The 23,791-nt window shown below is 44.1% G+C and overlaps 2 protein-coding genes across 6 annotated transcripts in view; both read right to left on the bottom strand.

Annotated features, from left to right (window-relative positions):
* The window catches only part of LOC114453152 (disco-interacting protein 2 homolog C-like), a 38,016-nt gene extending 23,830 nt beyond the window's left edge, over positions 1-14,186 (bottom strand). For 2 of the 5 annotated variants that reach the window (XM_028432857.1, XM_028432860.1), the window contains exons 1-6: positions 13,740-14,186; positions 3,738-3,809; positions 2,990-3,094; positions 2,027-2,152; positions 933-1,229; positions 659-781 (exon numbers count right to left, since the gene is read on the bottom strand). In XM_028432857.1, coding sequence (XP_028288658.1) covers positions 659-781; positions 933-1,229; positions 2,027-2,152; positions 2,990-3,094; positions 3,738-3,809; positions 13,740-13,818 — 802 coding nt within the window. In that variant the 5' untranslated portion in view covers positions 13,819-14,186. Of the gene's footprint in view, positions 1-658; positions 782-932; positions 1,230-2,026; positions 2,153-2,989; positions 3,095-3,737; positions 3,810-12,338; positions 12,648-13,739 lie in introns of those variants that run through there. The other 3 variants (XM_028432861.1, XM_028432858.1, XM_028432859.1) reach the window with 3 other exon arrangements.
* Positions 14,187-18,339: 4,153 nt separating this feature from the next.
* On the bottom strand, positions 18,340-22,029 carry LOC114453595 (la-related protein 4B-like). Its single transcript, XM_028433547.1, has 9 exons — positions 21,571-22,029; positions 21,196-21,334; positions 20,988-21,110; positions 20,850-20,898; positions 20,220-20,356; positions 19,939-20,042; positions 19,705-19,815; positions 19,389-19,597; positions 18,340-19,286 (listed from the first exon to the last, which is right to left on the bottom strand). The coding sequence occupies exons 1-9, from the start codon at positions 22,027-22,029 to the stop codon at positions 19,106-19,108; spliced, it is 1,512 nt and encodes a 503-aa protein (XP_028289348.1). The 3' UTR covers positions 18,340-19,105.
* Positions 22,030-23,791: the final 1,762 nt, after the last annotated feature.

The following is a 23,791-nucleotide window of genomic DNA, read 5'->3' as shown; positions in this document are numbered from 1 at the left end:
GTTTTAAGGCGTCCACGCTCAATTAGACACGTTCTGATGGTCAATGAGTTAATTTGGGTTACATCCATGGTCATCACTGAAGTCTGGCAGGATTCAGCACAATCCATGACTCAGACATGGACAAATAGAGCTGTTTTTATGTTTGAAGTATCAATACACTCAACTAAAACACTCACATATAACTAAGCCTGGCTACGCACTAGAGGATTTTTTGTACAATTCTGGGCCTGATCTGGGGTAGTGGTGGAGGCGAGGACTGTTTGTCCACATATTTTCAAGTGTGTGGTGTCAATACGATTATTTTGCTGCTCCTGATCAAGGCCTCCCTGCATATATTTATCACTCATGTAGCATTATCAATAGGATGTTTGCATGCTGTTACAGCTCACAAACATGGCAGCATCTAAAATACACATCACAACCAGGTTGATTGCCCTGAATGTTTGTTTTTTTGCAAGTTCCTGTAAGATCTTTATTCTGTGGAATCTCCAAAGTGAAGCCATTACTGCAAACAGCAGGTGTGAGGTCTCACTCACTGCGTGTGTGTTCAGAAGATTAAGTCAAAAATTGGGCTTAAAAATCCTTGAGCGTGTAGTCTGCTTAAAAAGTAGTCATTTTCCTGGGTGTGACTCACATTTCAAGGCTGCTTTGAACTTACCGTCAGATTCCAGCGGCGGCGGCCACAGCATGTCAGATCCAAACTCACAGGATCGCCGCAGAGATCCTCCGTTCTCTGCCACACTCAGAGCACCCTTCCTCTTCAAAGACAAGTGGCCAATACCTGGACGCACAACAAAACATCTCCTTTACAATGTGATGGTTCTCAGCTGTGTATTTGATGATGTTTGAGCAGCAGTAAAGATAACAAGATCCTGTCTATTAATTAATCAGTGAGAAAAATGGTGTCATACTCCAACACCTGGACCACTCACCATGGTGCGACTGTGACAGGTGGCTCTGCTGGTGGTGCGACTGGCCCAGGTGCGAGTGCGCCAGGTGCGTGTGCGCTAGGTGCGAGATGTGCGCGTGCGCCAGCGAGTCGGCCAGGCGCCCGGCGTTCCCGCTGCCTCCGCTCTGCGTAGACGAGGACGAGGAGGATGTGGAGCCGAGGTGGGCGGGGCCTAACTGGGAAGGGCGGCTCATCCAGTGTTCCATGCCCGACATGTCGTCACCGGGCCCCGCCTCCTCCTCTGAGCCCGACGAGGAGTCTGAGCACAGGGGGGACAGGCCTAGTGAGAGTCAGTAGCCGCCATTATTATTATTTGTTCATAAAAACATTCACACAACATTTAAAGAACAATAAAACATGTATTAAAGAAACAGTTCATTTTAGCTATATGAGTCAGCCTCATTACCCTGTTTTAACAGGGAGTGGGCGGGGCTTCTCCTGTAATGATGTCACAAGAGGCTGTGAACCTCATTCAGAGACACTCTTTGGACTAGCATACATAGACCTGAGACGGAAAGGTGCCAGATCCGTTTTAGAGATTCCACAAAAGGTTAAAAATCAAATTACAGGTGAACGAAGTTATTACATTTCCTTCATTAAAATTCAAACAAGAACAAATTTATTCCATCAACTCTGATTACGTTCAATCTAATAAGCTGATATTTGAGGTAAAGGTCAGCCCCACGATCCCCCTTCAGCCACAGTCCTGTGGTCACAGACCAACGGCTAATAATGAGCATTTTTCCTACTCTAACAGCAGCTGACTTTGCCGTTACAGCTGTCTGTGGTCTGTTGTCTCTGTAAATATGTCAGTGGGTTTTGCTCGCCTCAGAAAATGTGCGTATTTGCAGTTTTTGGTGGAGATGACTGTTTCTGTCAGAAGCATAAAACGTCTGAGAAAGCCGAGCATTACAACATAATCCTGTCTGGGCACTGGGCGGCCTCTCTGGGGTCACATTTTAGGCTTAGTGCAACACAGAGATGTTTGTGCGCAGTTTGTAATGACAGTTATTTATTTAGTTAAGTCTAAAGAAGCTCTTAAACATTAGGAGGAAAAGTGTGTATGTGTGTCGTCACCTGGAGGAGTGTATGCATCCATGGAGGTCTGGACCACCAGTGATCGTCTCTTGGAGGGCATCGGCACTGCCACCTTCCTCTCTACGTGTCGGGCCAACACGGCCTGCACAGCCTCAGTGTGGACGTCTGAGAGAGGCGAAGGAAAGTCTCATTCATAGAGAACACGGGAGCTTCCTGTCTCATTCACTGCTCAGTCAGTTTGTGTGTTTGTCCACAGGGACAGAAGTCTGTGATTTAAAGTCCAGTGCATGAAGCTACATCAGATTGTCGCGTATATTTTTAATGGCATCAGAAATTAACAATACAAAGGACTTAAATGCTAACTTGGATATAATCAGTTTCAGTGAGTGTTAAGCTAGGCTAACAATCGACATAAAACTGATTTTTGATCACATGGACAAAACATTTAAAATCCCATTAAATCCAAGAATTAAGATTAAAGTGATTAAAGCTGTGGGAAAAAGCTCTTCCAGCAATTCCTCACCTATTTTAAAGCTACAGTGCAGAACACCTGTCTCCCCCTTCTGGCAGTGACAGTGATTACACATAAGCTAAGCTCACTTGCATACCTCAGAAAGTGATCACCAGCGGTGTTGCTGGAGAAAAAGAGTTAGGCATTTCACTTAAAATGGTGCCAGCTCTCTCGCTAACACAGCTCGGTACTTGTGGACTTAGATTTTGGAGTGTTGTAGCATTTGTTGGGGTCTTCTTTAGACTGTAATCTTTCACATAAATGTCTTCTTGGATGCTTCCTTATTTTCCACACACCAGAGGCGTCTACATTCTCTCAGATACTGTAACCTCCTGTACCTACTGTAACTCTCTTGCTGCTGTGGGAATGTCTGCAAAGATGCCACTCGGCTGCAGTTAGCCTAAATCAGCTTGAATTTAAAAGACATGCAGTATTAGCATTGATACTGTGTTTAAGTGGTGTACTAGTGTGTGTTTTTGTCGCCTTTGCACCTGATCGGTAGCGTTCGTCTCTTGTGCCAGAGGTTCTCCGTCGGTGGAAACGAGCTGCAGAGGGCGGGCCCAGTGGAGCCCGGTGAGACATGGGGCCCTCCATACCTACAGGGGGAAGGCAGACAAGCAGGCGGACAGATGCACACACATATATATATAGATATATAGACACACACACACACACGCATATGCACATCCACGTTTGACAAAAGCAATAGATACATTGCGGAAAAAAAGAAAACATGAAGATGATTTGACATAGCAGAAAAATAATATTTTTCTGATTTTGTAAAACAAAATGATAAATAAATAAATCCATCAATCAATAAAATCAGAAAAAAAACGTGGTCACAGAACATCCCTCAGTATCCCATTACCCATTATGACTACAGCCTGCACTAAATGATCCGGATAAACCAGCTTGTGTGACGGATGCGTGTGTGTCTGTGCGTTTTAGTTGCAGGCCTGTGCGTGTGTGTGAAGGCAACGAGTGACTGCAGCACATTCAGATTCAGATACAGAGGAGCAGGCCCAAGCTGAGCTCTAGGGAGTCCTAACCTACATTCACTAATGGCGGCGGCGGCGGCTGAAGACTGAATCGATGGAGCAGAGTACAGTACCATCGCGACTGTATTTGTCATGACACCCCGATCGATACTCAAGTAGTGCTGTGGGAATATTTTAGCTGAGTAGGGGGGGTGAGTGGAGAGGGGGGAGGTGGGGGGGAGGTCAGAGGTCGCTAAATTACCTCCAGCATGTGGAACATATGCCCTGATCAGCTTGGACCTCTTCTTCTCATAACCCTTCTGAGTGATGTCCCCTGTAAACAGATAGAAATAGATAGAGAGTGAGAGAGCCAGTGACGGTCATGTGGGCTGATTTTACTCAGTCATCTTTTGTTTTTTCTCAAATTAATCTGGTCTGAGACCGTTTAATATCCCGTCACTTAACCTCTTCTGTCTCTCCCAGTCTTTTAATATCTGTGTGTATGATGGTAATTGAAAGGATGCAAACATAAATAAAACAACATACAAAAACAATGTGATGAATAAAGATGGAGGAGAAGAATAATGAAGGTCTCCCCTCATGCGTACAGATGGTTTCAAGGTCATATGATAATGTGTGCATTCTTTTTAATGTTATGGAACATTGCTTTGTTTTCATCTCATTTGACTACATTTCAAGGTCTTGTGCGCTTTCAATTCTCCAAAAAAAAAAAAAAAGCTGCGATTATGTTTTCAATTTTTCCATCAGAATGGTTCAGAATGGCAGTTTTTAATGGAGTAAAATGGTGTCACAGAGGTCTGTGATGATGACAGGTGATAGACAGGTGCAGGTCACAGTAATTCAACAGGTTTCCAAAACATCATTTGAGGAAAGAAACTGCTCATCAGTCTCACAAGTACAAACACACATCGAACTTTCCAACCTGTGCCAACACAGCAATGTATGAGGGAGTGATTGATAAGTGTGTAGGTTAAAAATGCAAACCAGCAGTCAGCCTCTGTCAGCGGGACCATGGTGACATCACTAGTGCAGAACTAGTTCTACAGCAGCTTGTTAATGTTCAAAGAAAAGTTAAATACCAGAACAGAAATGAGATGTAAGATGTGACTTCACATGAAAAACAGGAGGGATCCCACCATTAAATGTCTTTTTATGTGAATGAATGTGAGTGAATGAGTCAGACTATCATAACCCGATCAGACATTAGTGGACGGACAGACAGAGGTCAGTGTGCTGCGGAAGGGAAGCTCACTTTAATGCCTCAGGGGGTCTCTGTTGCCTAGGCAACCAACATCAACAGCGCCTATCAATCACAGCACGCGGTGTCCTCACAGCAGTAGGGCTAATACAAGCTCATCTTTCCTGGTTTGCACCAATTAAATGCTGTTAAACTGGCTCACAGCTGTTTGCTAATTATTGATTCTTATTTGATTGGCAGAGAGATAGGAGAAAAAAAAAACAAGAAAGCCCCTGGTGGAAGAAGAGGCATAGTTCTAAACAATATTAAATCACCATAGGAAAGTTAAAGAGATGAATTTCCACACACTGAACTGCAGTGTCAACACATGCTGATTCCTGTCTGGGACTATTTTCCGCAGTATTTCCTGCAACGGGATAGTTTGTGTGGGATTGAGTCAGCCTGATGACTGATTATAAGGCACAGCAGAAAAAAACTTCAGGTTTTCTGTGCACAAAGAGGCAAAACAAACTCCATAAACTCAGAAAACTGCAGTTCCTCCAATGGCCACTTAAGGAAGCCTACCTCAAAACAGTCAGTCCTCCATGTTGAAATGCCCAGTGTTTACAGCCTGGTATGGGTTTCTGTCTTGGTTCATGACAACTTAATGTTGTGAGGGCGTGGCCATTTTAAAATGGTGCTACAACAGATGGATCAAAAACAAGTCACTTCCTGGATCTGGGTCACCCCTTCAGGAGACTGGCTGCAGATTCCTCCCCCTCATAGTCACCAACCATAGCTAAACACAGCTGCTATAGCTGCTGCGAAAAATCTAATTTTAGAGAAAGAAAACTATGCAAATACAATCTTCAGACTTTTCTCTACCAGTTACATCACATGGTTACCCACCCACTTAGGAAGCATGTACTGTTCTACACCATTAGTGCAGCTTGCATCAAACGTTCAAACCAACTGCTGAGCTCAAGGCTTCTCCAAACCACACTGACTGCAGTGGCTACATCCATCTCTTCTATACAGCAGTACATTCCACTATCACAGCTCTCTGCTGCTACTAGACACGCACAGTATTTGTGCTGGGTGTATAACCATCGCCCTGCAGGCTGAGAAGGAGAAATCTCACTGTTTATATTTGCTGCTCGCTCGTGTTCTGCTTCAATTCAAGCTGCTGTTTCATCTGAAACAAGTGGAATTATCACACCTGAGCGAGGCCTCCGCTACTCAATTTACCAAGAGATGAACTCAGCAGATGTGCGCCTCTGCATACAAATACACACAATATAGCTGCAAACACTGAGACTGCAGTGAGCGCTTTGGTCAGATTCCAAAACACATTCAAGCTTGGCCATTTCTTCAGGAAGTGTTTGCAGAAATATGAATTAACAGGAAATAATAAAGAGCTCCTGCAAAGCTGCGAGGCCTCAGAGTCAGTGTGTTTGGCTGAATGAAAAACAAAGGGAAGGAAAGAAGAGGTGTCAGATATCCATCTATCCACTACAACAAACTCACAGGAAGATAGATAGATAGATAGATAGATAGATAGATAGATAGATAGATAGATAGATAGATAGATAGATAGATAGATAGATAGATAGATAGATAGATAGATAGATAGATAGATAGATAGATAGAGCAGAAAGAAAAGAGTCTGCAGTATTTCACAATCTGACCGTGGAGAATGGCCAGAACATCTGGGTCCAATCTGCTCATCTGTGAGTGTGAGTGTGTGTGTGTTGTATATGTGTGTTAGATCAGAGTGAGACCCTCTCAGATCCACTGCAGTGTAACAACATTCCTGATTCTTCCCTCTCTCTCTTTCACACACACACTCTCACACACATGGTCCGTGGGGAGACGCCATCTTCCACTTGCAGCGCAGCAGAGCAGGGAGGGAGTTGCCTAGCAACGGTTCTCAGCAAGGAGAAGGCCTAAGACGGCCATCTTGGATTTGGAGCGTCTGATGTGAGAAGTGGGCTAATGATACCTGCCAGTGTGAGCGCATATGTTTGTGTCTGTGCTGCATGTGTGTGTGTCATACCAGCCTGTATTGGCAGCCTAATTACTTTGCTCCTTTCTCGTCGCTCCCCCTCTCTCTCTTCCCTCTGCTCCCTGACACTCGGCTATTTTAATGGCACACTGCTGAGAGGGGATCGATAGAGGCCGACTGCAGATTGGAGTTTTTCCGCCTGCTGAGACTGTGTAGCCAAAAGGTCTCAGCTTTCAGCAAAGATAGAAGAAAAACTCCCTGAAAACTCATTTTGTCAGGTTCACTGCAAAGCAGTGGTTTGGTCTGAACACTTTATCCACCCAACACTTCTGCAATTACCAGAATCATGTCAGTCACCAAATGTCATCAGATTATTGTGGAGTTACAAAAAGCTGGAGGCAGGTACTGGCCGACAATCTTTACACCATAGCAGTGACTGCTGTTTCAGCAGCTCATTCACTGACTGCAGCTCATTCCAACAGTAAAATAAACCTGTTTAAACCTGATCTGGCTTAAAAACACAACAAACTGCAGTTCTCTGAATACCCACCACTGATGACATCCATTTTTATGACAACTGTGTGGTGGGTGAATTTTTACATCTCACTTGTTTTAACTGTTGGGACTTAAAATTTTGGAACATTAAGGATCCCGCATCGCAAAACTCTGTCAACATAGTGATGACTGAGTGTCCCACAGTGTGTCAATAGTCATACATGTCACTGAGCTTCAAAAATGGCTGTTCAGGACAGTGATGTCACCGTTTTTATAAACAGCTAAGCCTGACTGCCATCTTAGCATTAGCACGGCTTCAGGAAGCAGTTTTGTGACAGTGAAATATGGAACAAAATGTTTGGCATCTTGGATGTTTTTTTTTACCCCAAGACCTTTTGCACCAAAGTTTTGATCAGCAGATTGCACCTCTTTTCATTTCTGCAGCACTTGGCCATTTCCTACATTTCCCAGAATGACCTGCACCTCTTTACTCAGAACTCCAGTCTGTCTTTGCGGTGCTGCTTTGCATTCTGGTCCATTTCCTTCTCCTTGTTCTTATATGTGCAAATTCAGTAGCTGATCTTTAATTCTCAGACTTAGATTAAAATCTATGTAGTCATACTTTATATATCCACATAACTCAACATGTATGCTACATACATATATGACCATGACTACATGTACTTAGATGCTCTCTTTTCCACATCCAGCTTTTATTTGATCTCTCTCCACATCATTATAAACAGCCCGTCCACCCACAAAGCCACCATGGTAACCAAAGTTACCTCCGGCAGGCACACACACAGAAATAGAGGATTGAAGCATGCGTCATGCTTTGGGGACCTTGGGCTGTCACACTCACATGCAGAGACCCGTGTGGACGGCAGAGTGTCCTTTGGCTCTACAACTCATGTGTCCACACACACACACACACAGCTGCAGAAGCCAAGAGTCACGTCCACAACAGCAGAAACAGGAAACCAGGCCGTTCTGTTGGTGCAGTGGGTTAAGATGCCACCAGAGGAAATACAGTAAAACATCAACACGTTGTTTATAAGAATAATGAAAATTGATGACATCATTGTTGGCTAATGGGTGCTTTTTAACAGTTGTAAACAATGAATGCTGCAGCCTAACAAGCTGCTCTCTCCTCTGAAGTTTGCTGCATGAATGACTGTAAGAGCTCGTCAGGGTTTTAATCCATTCACTGTTTCTGCAGTAGTGACACCTCTCTGCCTGTTTCTGCTGTGCTGCTTCACTCTGACCTGATTAAAAGGTTAAACTGTCAGACTGAACAGAAACACAGAGGAAACCCGGGCTTCAGGGTCCTGACATTAACGTCATAATCATTACTCTTCAGATTTCATTTATGAGAGTGATCTTCAGTGATGTTCTCATTATCCTGTGAAACAACACAAAGCACCTTTGCTTATTTATTGCATGTTTTTTTCTGTGCCAGCTGTTCAAATATTCAAAAATTCACTCAAAACATGATTAAATTAAAACTCAAATAAAGCAAATGGTTGTTTCTGGATGATTCAAGTTGACTGTTTGACTTCGTTGGTGTGTTTTAAATCTGGAGTGCCTTCCACTCTTCATCTGAAGCAGCAGGAAGGCTGTTTTCTGCGAACCTACTGCTAACATGTTACCCTGCCAGGTCTGTGAAGTGTGCGAGTGAAGTTGAAGTACTGTTAGATTTGATGAATCAAACATATTCTTCACTACAAAGCAAAATATTGAATTCAAGAATCCATTATTAGTTGGTTACGTTTCATGTATTTCTCACTCAGCCGAGCTAAGGCTTAGAGTAAAGATTTTTTTTGTCAGAGGTGATGCTGGAGGTAGCTAAGGAGTGAACCATCTTGCTCCCTTTTACTATCTTTGACAGTTGCGTATGTGTAACAAAAACATTTCAACACTGTAAGCATTTCACTATGACGCGGGAAAGGAAGGCAGAGCTTGCTGGCATGGGTCGGTCTTTCGTGCTTGAAGACATGGGATGTGGGACTAATGAAAGTTGACAGTGCAGTTTTGGGCTTGCCCTGGCGTTATCTGTAGCAGGAATATCTGCTCTCAGAGGAGAGCAGTCCTCACATCAGACCATGTGGAGATGCGGACATCCTTATGTTTAAATAAACTGTGAATAATAAGGAGCCTCTTATAGCTGCAACATGAAAATATTCAGCATTTATTTTAACTGGTCAAAAACATAACAGAAAAATGATAGTTTACGAACAGCAAAGTTGACAACAAAGTAAAAAAATTAGATGATTGAATTATTATTATTGAAAAATTGATTTAAAGGCTGAATAATCACATTTATTAACTATGTGATTTTATCAATAATTATTTACAGCCCTGCTTTTACAATGTTTGTACTGGACACCACGTTTGATGAAGCTGTACCTCACCATCACTCTCCATACTAAACAAAGCAGCATTAAACATGTAATATCTTGTGGTTGTTTAGCAGATAAACATCCTGACACCGACTTGTCAGTCAGTCACATTGCTTTTGATCCAAGTTGTCGTCCATGAGCAGTCAAATTACACAACACACCCACAGACGCAGCCCACAGTGCAGCTCTGCTCATTGTGTGGCTCAGCAGGCATCTGATGGAGACAGACGTCACTTCAAACAGGCTGCGCGGCGAATGACTGACAACCGCTCCGCTCTGATAACACACCAACGCAGCGCTCAGCGAGCTGTCACCGCTCCCATTCTCAAACCGGAAACCAGGCACCTTTTGTTCTGCCACATTTAAGCCACATTATGGACCAACAGAACCGCAACACTCATCCGGTACTGACTCAAACCTTATGAGTTTGGCAAAGTTTTTGAGTGTGAGCTGGTATTAAGACACAAATGAGGACTACTGACTATACTTATTATTTATCTGATTACAGACTGCTGTAATTGTGTTTTGGATTAAAAGCTCAAATGTAACAGGTTCATGCTTGTCACCCTGTGTCACACTGTCACAGTCATCAGACTTTCTGATGGCCCTTGAAGGCATCTTATGTCACATACACTGCTGCAGGATAAAAAAGATATTTCATCATTTAACTCAATGTGTCTCAATAAATAAATAAATTCTCCAAAACAGACAAGATTTTATAAAAAAAAAGGAGCCATGTCACCTATGACTAGCAGGCACACAACAGACATTCTGAGTGTTTTCCTGATCCGTGGACCTTTGAGAAGGGACTATTACTGACACAAACATTTCTTTATAATTTCATTCATTCAGCTGATAAAGCTTAATTACTCAACACCGTGTAAGTGCTCAATAATTATGAACATCAAGAGTATAGACGGTGATGTTTTACCATGTGGGGCCTCAGAGAGAGAGATCGAGAGAGAATAAAAAAAAACGAGGCTACGCTGACCTGAAATGCACCGCTTCAGGGCACAGATGCTCGTTGTTGTTGCCCGTATGCACGCACAAAATCTGGGGCTGCGCTGCTAATGAGGAAAATGCAGAAACAGTGATACTGCATTTTACAAAACCCCCAAATCTGCAGGAATGTAGAGGTGAAACATACACAAGCACAATTCACCCTCACCAGCAGCTGATAAATATTAAAAACATTTAAAAAAAAGAGCTCTGATATGACGTGAAATATTTAGGAGGGGAGAAAATGTGTGTCACTTTCACACCTGAACAGCACTTTGTTGATTAAATATGCATGTGCATGTGGTCATCCCTCTTCATTTTAAATGTTCTCCTCTTCAGGAGCCTGAACGCACCACAGCAATGTTCGGCTTCATCATAGGAAAGCTTTTAATGCTCACTTTGAGGTGTGCAGGACATCTCAGCGCTGTGACCTTGTGCTGCTTCTCAAATAACAGGGCAGCTCACCGAACAGCTCAGTCCGGATCCATCTGCAAGTCACTGTGCATAAGAGCGGCGGCTAAATGCTCCGAAACACAGGAGAGCGTGCCTTGATGCCCGGAGGTCAAACAGCAGAGATGATGTGATTTAGGCGACACTAAGCGAGCGAGCTGGAGAGGAGCTTATCTGCCAGAGCTCAGCCGATTGCTCAGTTTATCTAATAAACAGGTAGAGCGCCGTGCCGTCGTCTCAAAGACGCAGAATAAAGTTTCGTCTTGCAGCCCTGCCCATCAAATCTGACAGGAAATTGTTGCCTGAGGTTCATTTTAATAATGACAATAGCTCCGTGTCCTCAAACAGTGTATGTGGAAGCAGAGGTCTGTGTGGATTTAACGGTCTGTTAATCCTTCAAAGTGCCAGTTTGACCTGGTAGAGGTTCAGTGTTTAGGATATTTTAGCTTCTCAAGTTATTTGTAGTGAGATGATAAGTCAATTAAACAATGATCAATCAACTATGCAACGTATTTATTCCAATAATCAGTGCGTATGCAGCCATGTGCCCTCCTGTGGTGTGAGGAGGAGGATCAGCATGGCAGATGGTTGTCCTTATAATAAACAATGATATCTTATATGTCAGTTGACACAGGTTTGTGGCTAAAATTACTGAATAACTGACTCTTATGCTCACTCCTTGTTGTTGCTCTGCATTTGTTTTGAGTCGAGTCTACCAGCACGGTGCTGCTGACACATGATTTAACATGTGTTGCAAGATGAATGTGAACATAAAAAACTATTCTTTTGCACCTGGTTTACACCACAGACAAGTCTGCCATGAAGTGGGAGACTGAATCCACCTCAACTCCCAATTAATCCAAATACAGGAAAATAGGTGGAGCTACAGTGGGCGGCAGATCTGAGTCATCTCCTGTCTGTCACTTGGGCTATCAGATTAGCACAAAACTCAAGACTCTCTCACAGTAAAAACATGTTAATGAGTCAAACATCTTCCACCTGCAACAAACTGCACCATTTTCCTGACCACCATGGTGATGAGTCCCAGCCAAGAGGGTTCACATGCACCCATTGACAGAAGTCACACAGCTGTCTGATCATTAAGGACAAGGTGGCAACCGTGCAGAAGATATTCACTTATGGAGGGCAGACACAAGCCTCTGAGGTGTTTTCGGTGAAATGACCACAAGAATGATCAGAATGAGACAGATACAAATCAGAATTGATGCCATCCACTTAAACTGCAGCTCAACATGCTCTTATTTTGTAATTATCACACACACACACACTCCCTAAGTGATCAGCACACAAACCCACAGCAGTGACAGACTCACACACGTCCATCACACTATCAGGAGGCCTGTCAGGTTTCATCCTGCTGTGATCCACCAATAACCCTGCCGATGTTCCACACACACACACACATCTGAGTGTTTGGAGTGTTTCACGCTGGCTGATGTTTGGGCCGTGACGTTTCCACTTCCTCCCGCCGTTTCCATCATTAATAACATCTGCCAGCAGCAGGTTCTGCTCTGATAAACACTCTCGGCTGGATTAGGAGCTCCAATAAGCCTGCAGCTGCCACAGTTTTACCTCAGCGTGAGTGTGTGTGTGTGTGTCTCTGCAGAGGGTGGAAATAAAAGCTTTTATGATGAGGCAGATCAGAAAGAAAGGCAACAGTGTGATGTGTCCGTGCTAATATATTTGACCTGTTTCATGTTAATTATTCAGAATTCACACCACATCATGCTGCAGGTGAATCCGCACGTTCAGCCGCACCGAATCTGATCTGCACTGCACAGCAAAGCCACACAATTAACCCAGTGACAAACTGCAGCTACACAAATCAGCATGTTACACACACACACACTCATCAACAGCAAACGGACATCTCGGGCAACAAGGCTCACATCCAGCGTGTAGCTACACCTCACAATGTAGGCCTCCCCGATGCCTGCATGAATAAAATATGCCAGCCCCATTATATAAGGCAGAGATGCCCTGTTCCCCATCAGTCACAGCACAACTGGCTGGAACGCTGTGGCTGATTCCAAGGGCCCTAAACCAGAAGAAGTGTTATGGAGAGAGAAGGGGAAAAAAGAGGGGGGGTGAAAAATATTCCCAAGCTTCCTCCTCCTCCTCCTCTTCCTCAGCTGCTCTGCAGGCCCCCCAAAAAAAACACCGGAGCAAGAGATCAGGCATCAAAAGCCAAACCGGCCCTCTGCTGCATCGCAATGCTGCTATTAAACACAAACACACACATGCGCGCACAGGTAGGCTGGTAGTGTCAGCGTCTCAAGGTCAAACCACAGCCTGGTTTTCGGACCCGCTATCGGACGAACAGAGCAGGCCGGCTGGGTGCTCCTTATTTATTTATTTAAACCGCGGAGACAAAGAGCAGCGGCCGAACTCCGCAGCGTGATGCCGCGCTGCCCTCACCCTCTCCCGGCCACACACACACCAGCCCGGGCCGGTCCCCTGGCTCACAAACATCTGGATGGGAGGAGCAGGGGGAGGAGGAGGAGGAGGAGGAGGAAGAGGAGAGGGGCCGCAGGAATGAACGCTTAGATTCCGTTAGTAGGCAGACTCCCGGGCCGGATGGTGATGGGGATGAGATAACGTGATACCGAGGGGGAAGAGGAAGAGGAAGAGGGGGAGAGAGGGGAGAGAGGGGAGGCTTGCGCTTGTCTCCCCCCTGTTTTCTGATGAGTTCCTTACCCTCTGACAGCTCCAGCTCCAGCTCCGCCAGCCGGGCTCGGATCTCCAACGGGATCGGCGACGCCTCGCGGTCCGCCATTCGGCTCGTGCCGTAGATCCCCGGTTCGACTACCGCCGCCGCTGCTGCTGTGTCTCCTCCTCCTCCTCCTCCTCCTCCTCCTCCTCCTGCTGCTCCTGCTCCGCTCGGAAAGGGAGAGCTCCTCCTCGGCGGAGGCGCGGAAAGACTGCGAGGCGTCGAGGGAGAACAAAGAGGATAAATCTGGGTCTCGTTTTAACGGGGGCCCGCCATGGCGCCCGGCTCCTTGAATCGGTAAAGACCCCGGTGGCTCGCGCGGCTCTCTTCGTTGCCGTTGCGGTGGTTGTGGTGGCGGCAGTGATGATGATGATGATGATGATGATGATGAGGCTCGCGCAGCCCCAGACTCAGCGCCGTTTGCAGCTCCTTGCCTCTGGTGTCACGTGACTGCACGGAGGAAGGGGGAGGAGGGCGCCTGTCATCACCGACAGGGGGCGCAGCGAACAACCACACCTGCAGCCTGACCGCTTCAATTACACCTGACTGCAGCTGGAGGACCTGACGTAACAATTAACACGATTGATTAGAATAAACGACTCCAGTGTTTTTGTGACAGATTTAACTCTTTAAACTAATCATTAAACTAAAATTGTTCAGAAGTTCATGTGGGAAAGAATTAGCCTTAGTCACCTGGTCAAACATCCTTTTTCCATCCACTCTTCTTACAGTTATGTTTCTTAATTTACTTCCTAGCCGACTGACAAATAATTTTTTGCCATTATTACTTTATCTTTAAATAAATAAAATTACAAAAAATCTCATTCGTTGGTTTGTTTCATAACTTATTTTACATTATTAACAACATTAGATTAATCACACATATATTTACTCAAATTATTTTACATCATATTTGTAGAGTAGCCTACTCCAAAAGTCAAACCACATTTCCTCGTCCTTAATCAGCACAAAGTTTTGTAATTTGCTGTATTTCATATTTCATACTATTGATTTATTGAGGTTTCATTTCATCCTCTTCACACTGGGCACTTGCTTTTTTTTGCAGTCATTCTTTATTCCGTGTCTGCAGGTGGAAGCTCAGTCTCAACAGAATAATGTGATATTAAAGGTCAATCAGTCTTTAATTAAGTACAGCATGATTGAATAAGCCTAACGCGGCTGTGACCCATAACTGAGCATCAATCTAACACAGTGCATTTCATTACTATTCTTCGTCCCATTCATTAGGCCTGTAGCCGCCCAAGAATCAAATCATCCTCATTGTAAACAAGTGAAGATGCCAGATAATGAAGTAATGAGTGTTATCATGTGACTCGCCTGCCATCTGTTGGTTAGAAGAAGGAACTACATGTTTTTTTAAGATATTCAGAGCAGTGGACTGGAGCACTCATTTTGTCAATTGAACAAAAAGTCAAGAGCAGTAAGAAGCAGGACAAAGTATTTTGGGGAAAAACGGGGAGCCACAGTGGATGACAATGGGTTGTAGAGGTCACACCAAGGTCTCATAGTTGCACCAGTCACATTGTTAGCCATATTGATATCACGATTCCACAGTATTGATTACTGTGGAAGGGGGAAGTGAAATAAAATGAAGATTATGGTCACTTAATGTTTGATGAAGTTAAATCAGTGTGAAATTCGTGTACAAAACAATGTTCTAAGAGTACAAAAACACCGGTAGGACACATTCCTACTCCGGAAGGACTGTTTAAACATTTGCACCTTGATTATGTTGATGTAACAGGGTAATAATGTCCCTTAATAATTGTTCCACTTGCCACTGTAATATTAGGTATGTATGTCACAGTTGTCCTGTTCACCCGTGGACAGTGGGAACTGGCGCCACCTATGGAGTCCCTGTGGACTTACCTGGGCACGCCCTAGTGCTGTCGCCAGTATCCTCCATGCTGTCCGCGTGGTAAGTTGTGTGGTCATGAGCTCTGCTAGCACTGAGATATTTATGTTGTTTTATGCATTGTAAACGGTAAATACCCACATGTGGCAACTTAATATCTCCGAAGGCACCACTGCCTAGAGTGTGCAGTATTATTCTGTTAATGTGTTTTAAGTGTACTGCATTGTGGGGGAATCGCTAGCTTAATAATCTAATGGACTACAATACCCAGCTGACGTAAAATCCCTGTGTAAAGACTAGACGCAACAACACTAACGCTAGCTAACTACGCGTATGTGTTTGTGGAGGTTGTAGTTGCTTTAGTGTGCTTCAGTGACTTTCGGTGAATTTCAGTGAGTTTCAGTAAGTGTCAGAGGGTTTTTTTAGGTTGTTAGCTAGCGTATCTCTTCATGATACCGTGACGAGAGGGGCATGGAGCAGAATTTCAACGGCAGGAATTTCCGGATTCGTTCGACCCCGTTGCCAGCAACGTTGAACGTTGGAAAAGATAGACCCAGTTTGAGTAAGTTGAGTAAGTTTTGTACATTTATTTTGAAGTGTAAACTGTTTGTTGCTAATATCCGTGTTGATCGATAAAATGATTTATTATATATATACGTGTACACAATATAGTAGACAGCAGGGTGGTAGTTGGGGTGAGAGAGGAGGATGCAGAGGATAGTGGTGATGATTGACTGTGGCAACCCCTAAGGGAACAGCTGAACAGAGATGAAGAAGGATGATTCAATCCTATTCAATACTGTCTTTACATATTATTTACATAATATGTGTATTTCAATATGTATGCAATTACAGATAATAATAATTGTTATTATTTTCACAGCCAAGAGGGAAGAGAAGAGGAAAGTGAGGTTCCAGGCCCATCTGGGCTCAACACTGAGGCATCACCTCTCCTTGTTGTTATTTTTATTTTCTTTACCTAATATTTGGTTGGACTTTCATTAATGTACATTAGTTATTAGTTATTATAATAAAAACTACTCTATTTGGAGACAAAATCATACATTTTGATGTTTTTTTATATTGATTTTACACTGTGCATAATGGTAGAAGTTGATGAAGTGCAAGGTAAATTCATACCCAAAAGCTCCAGTAGATGGCAATAGACTAGTGAAATGGATATAAATTGTATTTTCCAGCCAGTTTCCACTGGAAATGAGTAAGCTAGCTATAGCTATAGTAACCTATTTGGCAATGTGGTGCCAAATTGTGCCAAACTGAGTGTCCGCCTGGTGATATCCTTACTAAAACCTTTGTGAAGGCTTTGCTCTTTGTTCAAATTCTATCAAATTTGGTATATTTGTAGCCAAGGAATAGCTGAATATGATCAATGGCATCTGTGTACATAGAATCATTGTTAGCATAATGTTTTCCTCTGTCAAATAGGAAAAAAACTCAGGCGAGGATAAAATTGTTACATTTCTCCTGTAGTTTTTTCTAATTTACTCAGGCATACTAATAGACACAATATTTTAAACACTGGAAATGCATTATCTGAGGTCCCTAGATGTCCCTAGACACCAAGAACATGCATATGCACATTATTATTGTGGTGCATTTCCTCATTTTCTTCGGGAATGTCTTTTTAGGTGATTTTTTCTTTTAATATGGCCAGGGTTTAAAGGGTTAAATGCTACATTCGCTAATTTCATCCTTTGTATTATAGTGTGTGTGTTCGACGCGGAGCTCAGGCCATTGTGTGTGAGAGGTTGTGCTCCTGCTTTCAGGTACTTATTGTTATTATTTGTTACATTTTATTGTTAATTCACGGCCAGTATCCTCCATGCTGTCCGCGTGTGTGTGTGTTCGACGCGGAGCTCAGGCCATTGTGTGTGAGAGGTTGTGCTCCTGCTTCCAGGTAGTGTGTCCCGCGGCGAGCTGAGCCAAAACAAAAGTGGATTTGTCTTTCTATAAAAATACACAACGCAGAGACGATAATTCACAACGCAGAGACGGGACTCAGAGACCGTTACATTGACATGATAAAATCACTGCACGGGAAACGATATATGCTTGTTGCAATCAACCGATTTGGCCACTGGGTGGAGGCGGCTCCGTCCAAAGATTTTGGAAGAACTGTTGATACATTTCTGATAAGGGAAGTTAGTGAATGATTTGGTGCTTGGTTAAATGAATGACGATCCAGACGAGGAATGAACTGACATACAACTGATATACATGACATAACATACACATAAAGTGCAGCACATAGGTTCACAGAGAGGATGACATACAAGGCCAGAATGAGTTCCCAAATTTGGACTCCCACACATACACACACTATAAAAGATCATCAGCTTGAAGGATCGTTGGGCTTTTATCTTAACTTGCTGGCTGTTACTTGTCAACAATTGATCTGAATAAAATCCCGCTGAAGGCTGACTACTGGCTGTTGACTTTTTGTCAATACAGACAGATTATTGGCTTTAACACACACACACAAAACAAACTAATAGTTGAACTTGAAATGATTTTATTTATGTTAAGTAACATGTGCCAAGAACATGGCAACCAGACAACCCCAGCCTCTGTATAATCAAATTCAGTCAGTTCAATCAGTACCCGTCCCCCCAGACAGAAACACGTTTGGTTCGAATAACCTGAAATGAGCCAAACTGTGACACTGACACACACCGACTAGAATCGAGGCTTTAAAAATAAAGTACATCCATAAATAAAACTATGACAAAAGAAAGTCTAAAATAAAAGTAAAAAGTCATACTAAGATAAAGGACGTGATATTCAGTGCCTTTCAAAGGGAAACTTCAGAGTTAAATTTGATCCCAGAATGAGAAAGATCAAATCACTAAATGTCTGATCCTCCCAGTACTCTAACACACACTGGACCTCGGCTCATTACAGGCCTCACCAAACGGCCTGTGTGCATAGAATCAATATATAAATAAAGCAGCCATGTAAAGAATAAACAAAACACAACATTAAATTAGAATCATTGCAAAAATATCCGTAAGACAGAATGAAAATGAAATGAGACTGAATCAAACTGGAACCTCAATAAACAAAACCACAAGAAAGAAAGAAAACATAGATCAACATTTACAGATTAAATCTGTCTAAAATCTGAACGTTAGTTTCACTAACGTCATTCTGAGGTGTCCATGTAGACTCCTCAACGCACATGGTCCGATCAGCGTCAGCAGGTGATTTACAGGCAGTTGGAATGTCATGTCATAATACTCACAGTGTGCACTTTTATCATACGAAAATAATTCTTTGTAGTAAACTTGCAGCAGTTTCTGTTCTTAGGCAAACATCTTCATTTTCTGTGTCTTAGCTGGTCTGAGTCTGGTCTGTGGCGATGGAGATGCTTCAGCTGCTGAGCCGGGATAAGCTGGCGTGACTGTTGTTGTTACTGTTGTTACACTTGTACTCAAGTTTAAAACATCTGTTGCTTTCTCACCTCCCCCTCTCAGAAGAGGGTGGCCCAACCTGCTTGTTGGGATCTGTCAGTGCACTTCGGCTCTGACGGCGCATGTTTCCCCGGGGCTTACGACCTGGCCTTGTCTGAGAAACGGGCTCCACTAGTGGCTGGTTTGATGAGTTATTCTGCTGGGAGTCTGACGATCTCGAACCTCTCCTGGGAGAGTGATTAGTCAAACTGGTCAAGTTATTCTTTGTTACAACACTAAAATCAGACGGAAAGGCAAGCAGCTACCTGAAGTTGGAAGTTGGTACAAACCTATTGTTTATTGTTGTACCCACGTTGGCAGGGCGGGACTGCTGGTAGGCGGTCGGAAGGTTGTAGTGATTGCTGTACTGCTGAAGCTGGACAGGTCGGAAGCCATTTTGCGGAGCATAGGAAGTGGCCGCCATTGTTTTTGTCTTTATCCTTACCATAATGGGCTTCTCCTGAAACACCCGCACCTCTTCTCTGAGGTACTTGTAGGCCTGTAGACACACCATTTGTTTTTATAGTATGCTGACAATACAGTTTGACGGCCGGAACGTATAAATAAACAATTTCTAACAACCAATAAAATGTGTATGTATTTTACCTGCTGTGCATCAGCTTCAGTATTGAAGGTGAGGAACCAGTTATCATTGTTTACAAACTCACAGCTCAGTAACTTGGGCAGACTGTCGCCTTCAAACAGAGCCTCCACTTCCTGCATAACAACAGACAGAACTTATTTTTAGAGTATCCTGCATTTTATCAGCACTTGTGTGGTCCATAAAGAATAAAACAGTGGAGGGGACAGGTTGTGTTGGTGCAGCTGCTGGACTCTTGCCTCACGAGGTGTGGTGCTGGGAACTTCCCGGAGGATTACAACACAGCGGCTCTGTCTGGGCCGAACTTTCTGTCCACATGAAGTCACCTGGACCTGCGGCATGGCTGCCAGCCATTAAGAAGAGATTGCTTTAGGTTAGCAATAATAAACACTCATCACTTTCAAGTGCTCTTGTGCATAGGGTTCAGTATCTCTGTGACTAGTTGTGTAAAGGTCACAGCATCTCCACCTTTTAACAATAATTACCAATCCGATAAATGTAAGCAGAAACAAACACTGACATTTCAGAATATCAGAGATGAGCTCCAGGTCTGTGGTGAGATTCTTGATCTTGTCCAGGCTGGCAAGAGCTGCGATGGAGACATACTGATCGCTGTCCGTCTGAGATTTGAGATAGAGATCATTGCCAAAGTTTTCCCTGAGCAGGGACAGAGGAGCCAGCAAAAGGAATTAATGATTAGAAATGTTGGTGCCGGACAATATACTTCACACTAGATGGAGCAAAATAAATGCATTCGTTACCAAAGAGAAACCATTTACTTTACATTTAGTTAGTTAAATCACAGTAAGAATTAAAGCTGCAAGCAGCGATGATCGGAAAAGTCCCAGAGGAAAAATTCTTCCAGAGAAACTGTACGTCCGATTGGAAAGACAAGGCTGTAAATGTTTCAGGTCGCTGGCGCAAAAGCTGTGGGACTCGTTACGCACTGAAATTTTGTCCGCAAGAAGGAGAATAAGCAGAATAAGTATTTACAATAGTAATAGTGGAACAATGCACTATTGGCCCACTAATAAACATTACAATTACAATAGACAACAATTACAACAATGGACTGCTACAGAGGCTACAGTTATGAAAATGCTGGGTGATATAGTATCTGTGACAGAGAATGTGTGTGTACAAATATTACCTGGTCAAGTAAGAGTCCAAAGCTGCTCTCAGTTCTTGCCTGGTCTCGTCTGTAATCAAATGATTTATTATTTATTGGAGCTAATTTCCCTCTGATGTACCATGAATACAGTTGATACAACCTAAAATAGATCCATACCTGTCCCAGGAAGGTTGCTGCACTCTCCATTCTGTAAAGGGCTATCAGCAGTAAGTGCTGCCAATGTGCTGGGATCACCATTAGGCAAACCCATGTTTTCCAGCTGAAACTCTGGCACATACCCTGAAAATAATCACACCCACAAGAAGTTACCTCTACCACACAATAGGCAGATTTGAGTCCAGGCAAAGGCATGTCCGTGGCTTACCTTCCAAATTAGTCAGATTGTCTGGGACCTGTAGCCATGGCTGCTGAAGGTGCAGGTAGGGAGGATCAGGGATGTTCACATCTGGACTGTGATTGGTCCAGACCCCAGCATTAGGGTTAAGGATTGGACTAACAGGTCCCTAAAATCAACACACATGAGGCTAATTATTATATTTATTTAGAAAAATCACTGCTGATTAGCTTATTTTTCACTTGTCTTTATATAAAGGGGGTCACCACTCTCTGATTCTATTCAAGTCATATGAGAGATACTTACCTGCAGTCCCGAGTCAAAGACAGAATCACAAACATTTTAGGAAACTATATTGAACATTTTCACTCAACCCAGTCACCCACATGTTAAATGATCACTTACAGGCTGAGTGCAATCAGTGTGCCAGTCCCACACACAGGGTCCCTGAGGCATCACGGTGCTGTAGGGGTAAGCTCCCAGCAGAGCCATGGATGGTTGGAGCTCTGAGACTGAGGCCGGGATCTGCTCTGTGTCACTGTCTTTGTCACTCTGACCCTGTCCAGGCTCAGCTTCAGATGCCCCCTGGGCCCAGCCCTCCCAACTCTCTTCCAGGCCCAGCTTGATCCAGGGGTGAGGATAGAGACGGCAGATGGTTGAGTCTGCGTCCTCTCCCAGCAGGTCAGACACCATTTCCCTCATCCCTTCCTCCTCCTCCTCTTCCTCCTCAGGAGCAGCAGATGACAAGGCATAGAGACCCAAAGAGTGAATTTCGTACGATGGAGTTTGAGGGACATTGATGTCAATCTGACTGGGGTCCACTGCCACCACTGTGTGACAGGTCCCAAGGCTGACGCTGGTCATCTTGGACCAGCGGTCCCCAACCTTTTTTGCACCACGGACCCGGTATCATGTAAAACAATACTTTCACGGACCGGCACAGAAAAAAGTTGCTAAGAGAAACAACATTACTCTATGCTTATTAGTGGGAGCCTTTGAGCTTTCTCAGCAATGAGGCGGTCACCATCTAGGGATAAGGGGGGGAGACATGACCACCCGAAGTGTGTTTCTATGTCCAGTTCCACTCCGTAATTTTGTTTTGGCCGTCATTAATTGCTTCAGTCGTTCGTGTTCATGTTTTCTTCCATGGCTTGTCTTTTAATGCAGGGTGCTCGGTCTCGCAGTTTGAAGGCTTCGTTGCCTCATTTGCGAGTCTGTCGCCACATCACTCAGAGCGGACTTGGTGTGTGAGAATCACCTGTTGCAATAAATCCGTATTTTAAATAGGACTCCTGATATAGTCTTTAAATGCGGGTTCTTTTTCTTTGAAGGGGTAGGCTCCTCTTCTTCTGTCTCCTCGTTAGGCCTTTTCCCCTTTCCGAAGAAGCTCTCCAAAGACGTTTGTTTTTTATTCATTTTTGCTAGCTTGTGGGCTTAATTTTGGGGCCGTATCCCGTGACCGAGACAAGCGTCTGGGCAGGTGCTTAAAGGCACAGGCGGATGGATCTGATCGATTTATAAATGAAACAGCTTTCAGACTCAGATAATGAATAATATATGTTTTGCTCAGTCTTTCTGTGCGGCCCGGTACCAAATGACCCACGGACCGGTACCGGTCCCCGGCCCGGTGGTTGGGGACCACTGATCTTGACAACCTAAGTCAGTAGGAATATGGTATGGGTCGCAGGTGACAGCATGGACCTCAGACCTCTCAGTGACTGAAATATTAGCAGTTTCTGAAAGAGTACTGATTTCAGGTTGCCCCATATCTAACATTTGCATCGTCATCTCTTTCATTTCTTTCACAGGATGTGCATTCGATGACTCCTCAGGTTGAGCAGGTTCATGCTGCAGGTCAGCACAGTCAGAGGAAACACTGGAGAGAAATAGTTCAGAGGCTGGTGGATCTTCTTTGTCTTTAGGTTCGTGGTTGACTGGCAAGGAGCCAAGCTCATCACTGTGAGTAGGCTCTGCAACCATTGCCTCTTTCACTTCCTCCTGCTCATCGATGAATGCGTTCTCTGGCGGATTTATCTTCAGTTGTGTTTGGCAGCACCCACTCTGACCACTCCTTTCATTCTGCTGGCCGGGGTTGAGTTCCTTACTGAAGCTGCACCCCATCTTCTCGGCCTAGAGTGGAAATAAAACAAAAGACTACTATGGCCGCATACCAAGAGCCTAGACAACATGAGACAGCTCCACATGATGGCTCAGCCACATGCAGAAAGGGGATCAACCCTCTGCTCCCCATGCCTTCACCCCTCTCTTTCTGCCTCCCCCACACTTTTTTCTCCTCCCCTGCCTAGAATAGAAAATGTGAAGGAGCTCACATGTCCCTGCCACTCAACAGTGGGCTGCATACCACTTCGAGAGAGTGTATGTGTATGTGTGTGTGGGAGCCCTAGTTAGGCTACAGTTTGAGAGGGGTCAGCACATGGCCCAGTGGCCACCAATCACAAGGCAGAGCTGCAACAGTGTTCACTCCTCCTTCTATCTCCTCCAGCCATTCACTTCTCTACCCTTTCCTTTCAATTACATCAGTTCTGCCTTTGCTGCTTTAGTTTGCCCCTCCCAGCCTCCACCCTGCTTCTCCTTAAGCTGGATCCATACTCCATGAGAACAGAGA

This window comes from Parambassis ranga, chromosome 20 (assembly GCF_900634625.1).
Source record: "Parambassis ranga chromosome 20, fParRan2.1, whole genome shotgun sequence".
NCBI lineage: Eukaryota > Metazoa > Chordata > Actinopteri > Ambassidae > Parambassis > Parambassis ranga.
This window is presented reverse-complemented; position numbering and strand designations above follow the sequence as displayed.

Excerpts from the sequence above, each read along its gene's own strand:
- LOC114453595 (XM_028433547.1), bottom strand. The coding sequence starts at position 22,029 with ATGACCAGCGTCAGCCTTGGGACCTGTCACACAGTGGTGGCAGTGGAC. Across the intron at positions 21,111-21,195 it reads CAATCTGACTAATTTGGAAG|GGTATGTGCCAGAGTTTCAG; the intron begins GTAAGCCACGGA and ends GATTATTTTCAG. Across the intron at positions 19,287-19,388 it reads GGTACAACAATAAACAATAG|GAGAGGTTCGAGATCGTCAG; the intron begins GTTTGTACCAAC and ends TCACTCTCCCAG.